Source organism: Morus notabilis, unplaced genomic scaffold, assembly GCF_000414095.1.
Source record: "Morus notabilis unplaced genomic scaffold, ASM41409v2 Scaffold848, whole genome shotgun sequence".
In the NCBI taxonomy this organism is placed as follows: domain Eukaryota; kingdom Viridiplantae; phylum Streptophyta; class Magnoliopsida; order Rosales; family Moraceae; genus Morus; species Morus notabilis.
In genome coordinates, this window is record NW_010367943.1 from 226,178 (window position 1) to 238,851 (window position 12,674).

A 12,674-nucleotide genomic window follows, 5' to 3' on the forward strand; every position below is an offset into this window, starting at 1 on the left:
TCCAAACCAATTCTAGAGGTTTTAGTCGTAGAGAAAATTTAACAGTCAACAAAAACATTTCCTACATCTTTAACTAGTGGAAGTGTTGTATTCATTTTTTCCGCTTTCAGAGGTGTTTAACCAAATGCCTCTCAGCAAGGGGTGTCGTCGTAATTTTGACAAAATTTTCAAAAGTAATTTTTGACACCATATGAAGCATTTCTTTTCCAAGCAAGAACAACAATAACTATAATTCCTTTTGGATGACAATCTCTGGACATTTCTTTTCCAAGCAAGAACAACAATAACTATAATTCCTTTTTGATTCTCAAGAGTTTATATTCGCGTGAGTACAACATATGAAGCATTTGCTGCTAAAAACTGTTCAAGAACTTGCAAATTGGACTAACCGAAAACCGAACTTGCATCGGCATAAACTCAGGGATACAACAAAAGAACAATTTGACAACTAATTCAAACCGAAAGCAGACAATAGGGGCCACCTGCAATCTTTCAGTATCACTAGCTATTTTTTATTATTATTATTTACGATGAGCCTCAACATCAAACTCAAGCCCTGGGGGCTTGTTCTTCTTTTGCTGATATTTGGCATATGAATACCATACTCCGCCAGCTGTGTTGATGGCCAATCCTGTCACATTCAAAGCATGCACTTGCACGCCTCCCAGTACGACAAAACCGAGAGTCTGGAAAACAAGAAAACGTGAGATAAATGGATCGTGCTTGTAAATGTTTTATATCGGATAAACAAAGGCACATGATCTATTCCAAGAAACACAGAAAAAAAAAATCAAGCGAGAAGTTTAGTGGTCACCAGGATTTGGTGTTTTCAGGAGTTGTTTTCAAGTTCCATTTCACCAACTACTCTACAACAACAAGATGTGGTTAGCAGCACATACCGTGGACCCGACCCCTTTGAGGACGCCAACAATGGTTGTTGTTAAAGCTGAGTTGACTATGGTACATAAGAACATGGTGAAGTTGAGAACAATGCCCATCACCAATGAAAGAATGAGTATAACCAAAAAATATAATGAATTGCTCTGCAAAGAAAACAAAGACAGTTCACCGTTAGTAGAAATCTAGGTTTTGTAGGATCTTGGTATGTTTTACTACTGATTTAACTATCCCTGAGATATACTACCAATACATTAAAAGTTTTGCTATATTAGGAAAATCCAAAATCACGAAGAAAATAAATGAATTGTTTATTATTATCGCTTGATAAGAAAATAATAGAGTTTTGCAATATAGTTGCCAGCTATGCCCTGTATCTTCTTAAAACTGCCACATTGGTAAATCTTGTCATAATATCCACAGAGAATCAAGGCATGAAGTCTCAAGAAAATCTCGACAATGGCATTAAATAAGCAGATGCAGATGGAAAACATCAAAAAAGAAAAGAAAAACCAATTACATAATTTATGAAGATGGAACTACTGTTTCACTATTCGGTATTCACAGTACAGATCTCGTGTAAACTTTCTGCTATAAAAGGAAAATATTTCAACAAAATTAAGATGCTTAGCCATTATAGTTTAATATCTAGAAAAAAGAGTCCAAAATGAAGTCTTCAAGCAGTTACGCATCCTTTTCTCAAGCAGTAATGACTTCCAATGCAATGAACATGAAAATAGTTAAGATTCTAACCTTTGCAAATAATATTGAAAAAGAATTCGGAAACTCTCCCGTGGCGATGATGAGAAATAACAAGAATGGAAGAGACAAAAAGCTGTTATAGAACATGATCTCAATTGATGACAGTCCATCCTCTGCACCAGACTTCTCTACCAAGACAAGGTACATGGTCTGCAATTGATATTAAACACTTCGGTTGGTAAAAGATGAAAGCTTAAGACAAAATACCTCAGCATATAATTTTTAAGGAAGAAATAAGAACATATCATATGCATTCATAGGCAGGAAAACGCACGAGACTGAACCTGGAAAAACACAGAAGTAAGGGCCATGCTGTATCCAAAAAGGTCAAAGGAAAAGTCTCCCAGTGCAGCTATGATGACGCCAGCTGCAGTCAATATCACAGAAAGAGTAACCTGAAAGTAGAAACACAAGATTGAAGCATTAATGAAATATTAACTTGCCAGGAAATTCACACACCTCACATGGATCTAGCTTTCAACAATATAGAACACGTTGTGAAAGATACTGAAGGGGGCCGTAGCTCCATTATATGCACGCTAATGGGGCAAGTATGTTTCTCATTGACATCGTGTGGTTCAACTTCACATGCTTTGTCCTCCTAAATATTATATTCTAGCAAATATGTACTGAACCATCAGAAGTAAAAACTGGCAATAAAAAAGTTGACGGAGCAAGGATATGATATGATGGCAATGTCTATGCTTATTATCTTTGCTCACATAGTCTAGCTATGCTTGTCTAAGCACAACTCATAAAAGAGCCATCCAACCAAGTTTTATTAGCGATGTCCTAACGAATTTCAGCGAGGTGGGAATCAAGTTCTATTCTGAAAACAAGTCTCATGCCAATCTTTTCCTACATCAATATCCATCTTTTAAGAGAAAAAAACACACATAAAGGAGTTTTGAGATTTATTATTGCATTTACTGGGGAAGTCATTTCTCTTTTAAAATCAACTAAACAGCTTTGATCATTTGTCTTCTTCCTTTTTAAGGTTTTCAGTTTGTCCTACAATCCCGAAGCAACTGCAATCCAATTGCACATCATATCTTAAATGTTTTACTCATTCTTCCTGTGCATCATAACCGAAAATATATACATAAAGAAACAATTTTTAAGAGTCCCTAAGTTCATCCAAAGTCTTGATACCAATTTTTTTCTTTGCAAGTAGTGATCCCAAAAAGAATATTTACGGGGAAAAAAAAAACACACACACACACACACACACAACCAACAACAGCAACAACAACAACAAAACTTCTCTAGAATGTTTCCTAGGGAAGATACACTTGGATAAACAGCCAAGAGGTTATCAAATGTACAACGTATTACCGCTTTGAAAGGGCCAAAGTATACCTGTGCTGTAGGCCTTCCTTTTCCTGAGAAGCACCCGGCAATCAGTACAGCAAGTGGTGTCAGTCTCTTAATTGCAATGTACATTGGAATCTTAACTCCCTTCAAACTTGCCAAGGCAAACGCCACATTAGCATTATAGAATAGTGACACTGGAAGAAGTTTCTTAGCCGTTGTCATATCTAATCCTCTAGCTTTTGTGTACCCCGATCTTCGACAGAAGTGTATAAGAGCAGCAGTTGCCAATTGCTGAGAAAAAATTAAACAAAAAAAAGGAAAAAAAAAAATCTTCAACTTCCAACTCCATTTTCAATACTGAAGAAAAGTTACAAAAAGGGGAAAAAAAAAGTTCTTTCATGGAAAAATAAATATTTGTGAAAGGGTACAAATCAAAAACCCTGAACCCTGACTATCTTCCCTTCCAAGTGTGTTATGTGTAAAGGTGAAAGGGAAACAATGGATCATCTACTTCTTTGTCTGTAGCAAGAAACTCATGACTCGCATTCTTGAATGAAACAAGTTTTCTTAGGGTCTTTCCTGCTCATTTAAATCGGTGATGCTTGAGGAAACAATGGGCTTTGGATAGAATAAAATGGCTGGATGTTGTGGAATTGTATGGTGATCTCAATTCTACGAATTGGACGGAAAGGAACGCAGGAACTCCAGAACTTTTGAAGAGAAGGAAATGGAGGTGATGGACAGACAAAATTTTCAGCATCCTTGTGGGCTTATAAATATTTTTGAGAAGCGTACAAGGCAAACGCCACATTAGCATGATAGAATAGCTACACTTGTTTTGTTATCGTTTTAGCTTTCTTTTTGTTTTTAGGATTTTTCATGTTCTTTATATTATAGTCATAACAAAGGGAAGTTTTCTGATGAAAAAAGGGTATTACCTGCAGAGTGAGAAGTGTCATTGAATGTGAATATTGCATGAGGATTGCTTTGTTGATGAAAACCATAGCCATGGAAGCAATCCCATATGACAATGCCGCAAACAAACTACATTGACATTGTAGCACCAAGTTACAACCAGTCTGATCATGGACTAATACGAGTGTGTGTGTGTTCATTCAGATCAAAACACAAAATATATTCTAAATTGTGATAAACTAGATTGCATAACAAATTTTAACCTCACAAATGAACTAGCTTCTGCATCATTACGATTCTCCATGGCCACCCAAGATTAAAAATGATCCAAGATTCAGACACCCAATTCTTTATCAATCTCTCTGTAACTGTGGGAACTGAAAAAACCAGCTGCAACCCAATGAAAGAAAGATTAAAACTTTGTAATTTTCCAAGATGACCCAATTTACTAAAACATGAGAACGCGGCGAAACAAGGAAAATCCAGATCGGAAAAAGAAAGAAAAAGATATTGGATCAATCAGGAACGATAAATGAATAAGAAGCAGAAAAAATTACCTGCTTTGTTTCTTTCTATTTTCAGTTACATGGTAAGCGTGAAAGATCGTTCTTGGAATTGAAAAGCAAAGTGGGCTTCTGAGAAATGGAAGAAATGAAGCCTCAACTACGAGGTGGAGAGAGAGAGAGAGGAGTAAGGCGCGTGAGGAGAGAGAGAGAGAGAGAGTGGAGTGTTATATAGGTAATGGTCAATATGCATAGTAATACAGAATCTTTTGATGAATAGAATATGGTAATAGTAAAAGAAAATTGATGAGAGAGAGAGAGAAAGATGGTTGATGAAAAGGGAAATTAAGAGAAGGAGAAGGTGATACTGATGAAATTGAAATGTAAAGAAAGAACGAATCCGAAATAATCCACATTCCCACAAAACATTTGACAATTTTGAGAAAAAAGGCCAAAATGAAAACAGCTGGCGAAAAGTCTCTCTCTCTCTCTCTCTCTCTCTCTCTCTCCGGCTAATCGGCGCTTGCATTGCGAAAGCCATCGCCATCAGATGTGGAATGGGAATTAGGATTGGTTTTCTTCCCCCAATCCTCCTTTTTAGGGTTCGTGGTCGTTTTATTTTTTAAAATATAAATATATGTATATTTGTATTAATATATGATTTACATATTTGGTAAAATCTTACTTTTTTTTAGAAAATATAAAAATAAATTTGGCACTTGAATTTTTTCTTGAAAAAATTAGGTTAGTATTTTTTTTTGTGTTTTTTAATATTAAAATGGTAGGCTCAAGTGTTTATTTTATTTTTTTAAATCAAAAACTACTATTCTTATTAATTTAATAGTTTCTATAGGTAGAGGATATTCTATTAATCAAATGAGCTCATAATCCATATTAAGATCAAAATAAGTCAGGAGATGGGCTAAATTATTTGCCTCCCAAAAAAAAATAGTTAATCTTTATTCCAAGAAAAAAAGATAATAAGTCAAATGCATCTGATAGTTACAATAAAAATGATTAGTCTTCAGAGTTTGAATCAATGTCGATGAATCAGATTCTTAATTTAAACTAAGGAGACGTTTGGTTCATAGACTAGAATCATAATATTAGAATTATTTTTAATTTACGTGTATTTTTTATGAGAGAAAACACTGTAACGAACTATAAATCATGATTCGAATCGGAGTACGAATTTCTCAACTAAACAACTTTAAAATAATGATTTTAATTTCAACCTCACAAGGCGGTAAAAGCACCGTCTAATTTTTTAGTCAAAGCTGCTATAACAAATCCAATAAAATCTCTTGTAACAGTGATCTAACTGTCATTGCCTGCGATCCAACTCTCATTGCCTGTTGCGCGATAGAAATAGCTACATCTAGACTGAGCTACTCAAGTTTTTAATTTGACATATACTGCGTGTTGAATTCCTGCACTTGATTACTATAAATATAGAGGCCAATGGTCGTTTTTGAGGGGGGTTTTTTAAATAAATGACTAAAGTTTTGTAAAATTAAGAAAATTGTCTTTTATTTTTTTAATTAACGGTCAATTATTAATTGACTTAAAATATCACTAATTAACTTAGTAATCAATCACTTCACTGAGTGACTTTAATTTATCACTGATTAACATTTAACTCAATGATTCTTAATCATTAATCAATATTGGTTATTAACTAACCAAAATCAATTGTAATTGATCAATTTTAATTAATAAAATACATGTTTATTAATGATAAATTATTAATAAAAAGTAATAATGTATCGGTCAATGATTGATTGTGGCTCAATCACTAATTAGCTGTGGGTTAATAATTGATTGATTATTATAAAAAACAACTATTTTCCTAAAATAAAATAAAAAATCAGCCATTTGTCTAAAAACAAAAAATTCATCCATTTATTAAAAAAAAAAAAAAAAGTGGTCCAAAAACTATGGTTTAGCTTTTTTTTTTTTTATTACTATCGGTTTGATATTTTGACCTTCTCATTTAATAATCGTATTGTTATTTTTAAATTATTTGAAAACTAAAAGTTTGCTTTTATAAATATTAAGGTTTTAAAATTTATATCAATGTAATATTTGAAATAACATTATATATTAAAGTATAAAATATAATAAAATATCAAATATGTTATTTTTATATTTTTTTGGCGCCTCATATATCATTAATGTTAACACATTAGAAATGATCTAACATTATAATATTAACATTTACATCTGCATGTTGTAACATTAAAATATCAAGTTTTAATTTCATTAAAAAAATAGAGTTATGACGTTATGATTCAAAACCATAAATTGGGTTAGAAATTAGTTGAGTTTGTAAAATTTTGGTTTTAAAACGAGGAATCAATTCCTTGATACAAAGGGAAAGTAGACTTTAGGAGGCTATTCATATTTCATTCCTACGTACAAACAATAAAAAGAAAATGGTAAGTTGGATAGTTACATGTGTAGGTGTAACATTTATTGAATTTTAGTACATGTTTCACTATTTTCTCTCCATTAGATGAGCGATTGCATACGAGTACATGAATGTATTTACCTACCGAATTTGCTCGCTTGATGTAACCATGCCCTAACCAGTTAGCGATGTAACAAGCAAATTGAGAAAGGAACTTTTTTTTTTATAAAATGGAAAATTTTCATTTAATAATTAAGTCAATACAAATTTTAATATAGTCACAAATAATCACTAAATACAAGAGTATTTAATCACGGACACAAACTAGATCCACCAGTAAAAACGACTAAGACGCATAGGTGAACACAAGTACTGAAACCCAAACGGAAAAGACCCACTTGACACATTGAGTGTGACAAAAACTCGTTTGACAAAATCACTATCTATAGTCTATGAATAAACCAGTCGTCTGAGACTAAAAGACCCCGAGTACAAGGTCACTCACAACACTGCATATGATCAAACCTAGCAGACTAGACCTACCATCACCATAAAAGGGTGAGGCGACAACTTTCATTATTAGACAATAAAAACATAACAACTGAAATGACAGAATCAACATCCACATTAAAATAAAAATAAAAACAAGTCAAAAGTCTCTAGTCACACGAACGAACAAGATCATTGTCGATAAACTGACAACCAAGACTATAAAGGACAAATCAATGAAGATCAACACGACACCATCGGAAGACACCAACATGGCACTAGTGAGCACCCATCCACACACAATTTTCATTCGTCCCCTCAGCCCACAAAATCGCTACCACCACCATGATCATTACTATGGGACTTAGAGCTTCGTCTCTAGGTCTTGTAGTCCGACGACCAATAAAGGGGTCGTGCGAGACTCCGGCCCTAAAAGAGAAAAGAGGCGTTGAGAATAAAACCCTAGAGAGAATATCAACACTAGAAAGAAACTTTTGAACGGGCCGGGCAAAACAAATTAATCTTTAATACGAGTTAGAACTTAGAGCATGTTCCATGTAGTGCTAAATTACAGACTATAATATAATATTTTAGACACAAAAACTCTTTTTTGATATAATGATTTTTTTAGGCTAAATTTATATTTAAGTTCCTAAAATGGCATATAAGAATAAATTGTTGACTTTAGCTATTAGTTTTAAAATATCCTCTTCTTCTTCTTCTTTTTTAATAAAGAGAGAAGGATTTGAACTCTTAGACTTGAAAGTGAATGTGACAAACTCCATGTTTGATAGGGATAGAAAGTGAAGGAAAGGAAGAAGGGGGAAAGATTTTGAAGGAGAACCTAGAAAAAGACGAAAAGAAAAGTTGTTTGGTAAGAAAGCAAAGAAGAAGAAAAAGGAAACTAATACTAGTGGAACTCAACATAATCTCTCCTCGAATGAGAGATTTTAGGGGAGAAATTATCACACTTTCCTCTGAAAAATTATAACTTAGATATAAATACTTTTTTAATCTCATTTTCAAATAAATATTGTAAATAAGTAGGTAGGTAAAATAGTAGCTTCAACTTATCATTTAAAGTGACATTAGCGCGATCAGCACAAAAAAAAAAAAAAAAAAAAAAAAAAAAAAAAATAGAGTATAAAAAAAAAAAAAAAAGAAGAGCAAAAAAAAAAAAAAAAAAAAAAAAAAAAGACATTAGCGTATTAGAGAACAAAATGAATAATTGAGCCAAATTAAGCCTTCTGTTAATTTATTGTGCTAAATTTGGCATTGGTATTGGCACTTTACGTCTTGAGGATAGCCTCAGAACCCATAAAGAATTGGAATATGAATTTGAGGTTTCATCCCTTTTACTCTTTAACCAGGAATTTACAAATTCGACATTTAGAATAAAACTAAAAACAATACCATAATGTGAGATAAGAGATTGAGTTTTATAATTATCATTTATTAGTCCAGAAAAAGACGTTAAAGTTGTCCATAAAATAACAAAAGAAAGTTCCAAAGAAAAGAGAAGAACTTGACTTGGCATCACCTCTCATCAGAGCCGGTTTTCATCTCGTCGAAGCTTTTGCACTCATGGAGGAATGGTAAGTGGTGCTTCTCTGTTTCCTGTAAGAAGTATACACATCGTCGTATTGACTTATCTCGTTAGGATTAGCTGTGGCACCAAGTCCCAACCTTCCGGTGCTATTAAATCCGGGTTTACGCTCTACACTTCCATCAGCATAAGTCCCAGTATCGGGGTCTGCCTGCAGGTTTGGAGGCGGTGGAATACAAGCCCCTCCCTTCCGCACAGGAGGTTCTCTTTCATACTCTCTATCGTACTCATCATTGTCTCCGCCATCAGATTTAAAGGGCCCTTCAGAAGGGTTCACCTCTCCAATCTCTTTAAAGAACTTGGACACTCTTTCAAGAATTTCGGATTGAGATACAGTGGATGGAGGTATGACAGTTGGGATGTCCAACGGGCTCATGGGAGAGTAAGGTACGCCACTGCCAATCTGCATCTTTCTGACCATTCCAGGAATGAGACCAGGAGGGAACAATGGATACGGTGGCACTTTTTCACTGTTATTAGCAGTTTGGCCTGGCAATAAATGGGGTGCAGACGGTGGACCCACTGGTTGAACAGAAGCTGGTATGGGCATGGAGCCGGCAAAAACCGGAGGCTGCATATTTTGACCAGGCACCGCATGTTTATCAAGATGCTCTTGATCTCCGAAACTGGGAACAGAACTTAGCCTGTCAGGCTGCCATTGCGCCAAGTTATGGTTCGTCTGCTGTGTTAATCCTGTTTAAGAAGCACAAAACAATTTAGCATTGTGATGTCTGGTAGATAAGATCTCCAAAAATTTGACCAAAGGCATGACCAACACATAATGTCATAGAAGAAAACCAATACAAAATGCAGAACAGAGAGGCAATTATAGGTCTTGTACACAAAATACCCATGACATGGTAAGCACAATGCCTAATTCCACACAAACACTTGCAAAAGAAAATTAATAATTTAGTAGCCTACCTGCAGCTGAATCTGCTGATAAACCGGTCAATTCCTTTGGCGGCCCTGCAAAAGAATTAGCTGACTGTCCACCAATCATTTCATTTCTAAGCGCATTGATAGTATCCTGATCATAAATGTTATTGGATGCCCATAACTGTAAAAGTTGTTGTAACTTTGACTGATTTTCTTCCTTAATTTGAGGGTTATGGAAAATCCTAGCAAGCATAGAACCTAAGACGGGTTTGAATGCAAGGGCCTCATTATCAAGATCATCGCCAGTTCTTCGGTGCACACTGTAAATTTAGAAGTGAATAAGATAAGAAATTTTAGGAAAACCAAATCACACAAGCGACGAGATTAGGAAAACAAATGATCTTCCATGATAACACATAAGATATAGAAGCAAAAGTATGGAAGAGAGAGAGAGATTAGACACACACACACAAACACACACAAAAGGTTTTTGTCTATTTCTTAGGTGAAGATCATCAAATAACCTACATATTATCAGTTATAGATAAAGGTTGCTTTTGACATATTTACGTTGTGTCTATATATCTGTCATAGCTTCTAAACTCTTGTCATATCCATACTGCAGATTTTTCAGACAACATATTAATTACTTCTGTTTCTTCCAACCAACAGGCATACAAACAACCTAACATGCTCACTTAAAAAGCATTGGAGCATCTCAAGCCCTGTCTTCCATTATCATTCAAATTTCTCAGTACAAGAGCAAACATGTCTCGCAGAAAGCTACAGATAGACAGCTACATTTTTCAATAAGGCACATTTCGGTATTCCAGTGCCGTTAGGTTGGAACATACAAGGAATGGCGTTCTGTAAGTATGTAACATGCATACAAGAGAATAGAGGATTAAAAAGATAAAACAAGATAACAGACGCTTATGCCCTAGAGTGATTGCACATTCCAAGCCCAAAACTGTAACGCTAAAAAATTTCAAAACATTCCATTTACTTATAAGAATGCTGCTGCGGTCTTTTTTCATTCGTTTAATTCTAATTACAACAGTCCGGTGAGAGTCATTGCAACTAACCAGAAAAGTACTTTCCTATGCAACTCAAAAAAGAGACTTCTAATAATGATCCTGCCAATTTCTCTTGAAGACTAGAAGATAAGGGATAGAGATGGAATGGAGGATGAAATAATTGGGCTTCGGAATGAATAACCAAAAAGACGCAAACCATTCTTGTTCTAGTCTTCTAGAATGTAGAAACTAAGGCCAGCTTTATTTTTGTTGGAGTAGGTATCTACATTGTTAAAGTTCAAACTATCTCTTCTTAAATCAACTAACAAGAGTATTAATATCTTCGTAAAAAGCACAACATTTTCAAGAATTCTGATCACCATGATTCAAGAATAAGAATTAATACATTGCATCACACTAACAATTCCACAATATGAATCCAAAGAACCAACAGAACTGGCAAAAAGAATTAAGTGTTTATACAGTACTAGAAACTAGAAAGTTTCGAGGATTACCTCTCGAAAAGAATGTCATTGGCGAGGTATATAATGTGCAATTGCCTCTCTGAATCGTCGACCGCAAACACCCGGTCTCTGAGCGCCTCGGCCAAAGCCGGAGCGAAAACCGACCTCTGCATGAACCAAAACTTCGCCCCTTTGATGGACTCCTTGGTGCCATTGAGACTGATCAGCACATTGTTTAGCTCCATTGCAACATCGGAAGGAAGCGGCCCCGAAAGCCCCTTGAAGGGCTTCGAAGCCTGATCGAAATCCGGTCGACTGTAGAACTGAGGATGCTGCTGCTCGTAGAAATACGGCGGCTGATGCATCTGCGGTCCGCTGGTCATCATAGGCGGTCCGTTGATCATCGGATTCAACGGGGAACGCATCAGGTGCATCGAAGACGACGGAGGCGGAGGAAACGGCGAATTGAACGAGCCTCCTGGCGGTCTGGTGGATAGCCAGAGCTTGTATCTGTAATATCCATGGCCTTCCCCGCCGAAGAGAAAGCTGTACTCGGGATTATCCTGCTGCTTTTCTCGGATCATGGCCTCGAATTCGGGCCCGTTCTTGGCGGCGTACTCGACCAATTTATCAATGCGCTTGTGGAGCTCGGGGTCAGCGGGAGGGGCCACCGGGGGCGGGGCCCCAGCGGCGGCGGGGTCGAAAGAGTTATGGAAAGGCGAAGGGACGAGCGGGGGCGGCATGTGGGGAGGGTAATTCGGCGGCGGCTGCTGGTGGTGATGGAGGAGGTGAGGGTGAGGAGGCGGCGGCGCGTGGGGGTTAACTTGCTGCTGTAGGTGGTGGTGATGGTAGGGGAATTGCGGAGGCGGAGGCATAGAAGGGTGCGGCGGCGGAAGGAAAGGAGGAGCGGCGGCTGCGGCGGCGGACGGGCCATGGAACGGTTGCTGCGGCGGCGGAGGGTATCCGAACGATTGCTGTTGCTGCTGTTGTTGGGCGTAAGCCATGGCGGACGCCGCCGCGTAATCGTGTGGTTGCCGATCCATCGCCGGCGTCTACTTTGACGATTTTATCTGCATAAATATATATACACACACACACACACACACACATATAATAGGGTTTTCGGACATTAAAGCGATGTAATTTGTATTGAAGAAGTGTGTGACGTTAATGCGGAAAAAAAAAATACCTTTGGTGCTCTTGTGGATGAAATTACTAGTAGAAGTACTCTCTGGGTCTGTGTTTCTTTCTTTCTCTCTCTTTCAACGGAGCTCCGTGTCCATATTCTCGGGGCCTGGAGCTTACTAACACTGAAAATTACACAGAAAACTAGAAAAGCGAGGTTCTTTCGAAGAGAAGGAAATGGGGAGAAATGGCGAGAATGGATTTTGGGAATTTTGTTTTTGTTCGTTTTTTTTT

At 36.5% G+C, this 12,674-nt stretch overlaps 2 protein-coding genes across 5 annotated transcripts; both read right to left on the minus strand.

The window, feature by feature from the left end:
- Nucleotides 1-283: 283 nt before the first annotated feature.
- Nucleotides 284-4,935, minus strand: LOC21402778 (UDP-galactose/UDP-glucose transporter 7). Of its 3 annotated transcripts, none has more exons than XM_024175908.1 (8): nt 4,446-4,935; nt 4,157-4,278; nt 3,912-4,017; nt 3,019-3,264; nt 1,944-2,054; nt 1,651-1,809; nt 900-1,043; nt 284-686 (listed from the first exon to the last, which is right to left on the minus strand). In XM_024175908.1, the coding sequence occupies exons 2-8, from the start codon at nt 4,177-4,179 to the stop codon at nt 522-524; spliced, it is 954 nt and encodes a 317-aa protein (XP_024031676.1). In that variant the 5' UTR covers nt 4,180-4,278; nt 4,446-4,935; the 3' UTR covers nt 284-521. The 3 variants fall into 3 exon arrangements, 2 of the variants coding, with proteins under 2 accessions (XP_024031676.1, XP_010112122.1); XM_010113820.2 differs by having other exon boundaries at nt 4,152-4,278; XR_002903614.1 differs by having other exon boundaries at nt 619-686; nt 815-1,043; nt 4,152-4,278.
- A 2,735-nt stretch (nt 4,936-7,670) lies between these two features.
- On the minus strand, nt 7,671-12,674 carry LOC21402779 (calcium homeostasis endoplasmic reticulum protein). 2 transcript variants are annotated; one of them, XM_024175875.1, is made up of 5 exons: nt 12,445-12,674; nt 11,307-12,325; nt 9,821-10,095; nt 8,831-9,589; nt 7,671-7,719 (listed from the first exon to the last, which is right to left on the minus strand). In XM_024175875.1, exons 2-4 carry the CDS (start codon nt 12,296-12,298, stop codon nt 8,850-8,852), a joined length of 2,007 nt encoding a protein of 668 aa, XP_024031643.1. In that variant the 5' UTR covers nt 12,299-12,325; nt 12,445-12,674; the 3' UTR covers nt 7,671-7,719; nt 8,831-8,849. The 2 variants fall into 2 exon arrangements, with proteins under 2 accessions (XP_024031643.1, XP_010112123.1); XM_010113821.2 differs by lacking the exon at nt 7,671-7,719 and having other exon boundaries at nt 8,723-9,589.

Coding starts and splice junctions, on each gene's coding strand:
- LOC21402778 (XM_010113820.2), bottom strand. CDS start 4,192: ATGGAGAATCGTAATGATGCAGAAGCTAGTTCATTTGTGAG. Junction 3,265..3,911: donor TGACACTTCTCACTCTGCAG/GTAATACCCTTT, acceptor ATTTTTTCTCAG/CAATTGGCAACTGCTGCTCT. Junction 2,055..3,018: donor AAGGAAGGCCTACAGCACAG/GTATACTTTGGC, acceptor TTCTACTTTCAG/GTTACTCTTTCTGTGATATT.
- LOC21402779 (XM_024175875.1), bottom strand. CDS start 12,298: ATGGATCGGCAACCACACGATTACGCGGCGGCGTCCGCCATGGCTTAC. Junction 10,096..11,306: donor AATGACATTCTTTTCGAGAG/GTAATCCTCGAA, acceptor CTAAATTTACAG/TGTGCACCGAAGAACTGGCG. Junction 9,590..9,820: donor ATCAGCAGATTCAGCTGCAG/GTAGGCTACTAA, acceptor CTTCTTAAACAG/GATTAACACAGCAGACGAAC.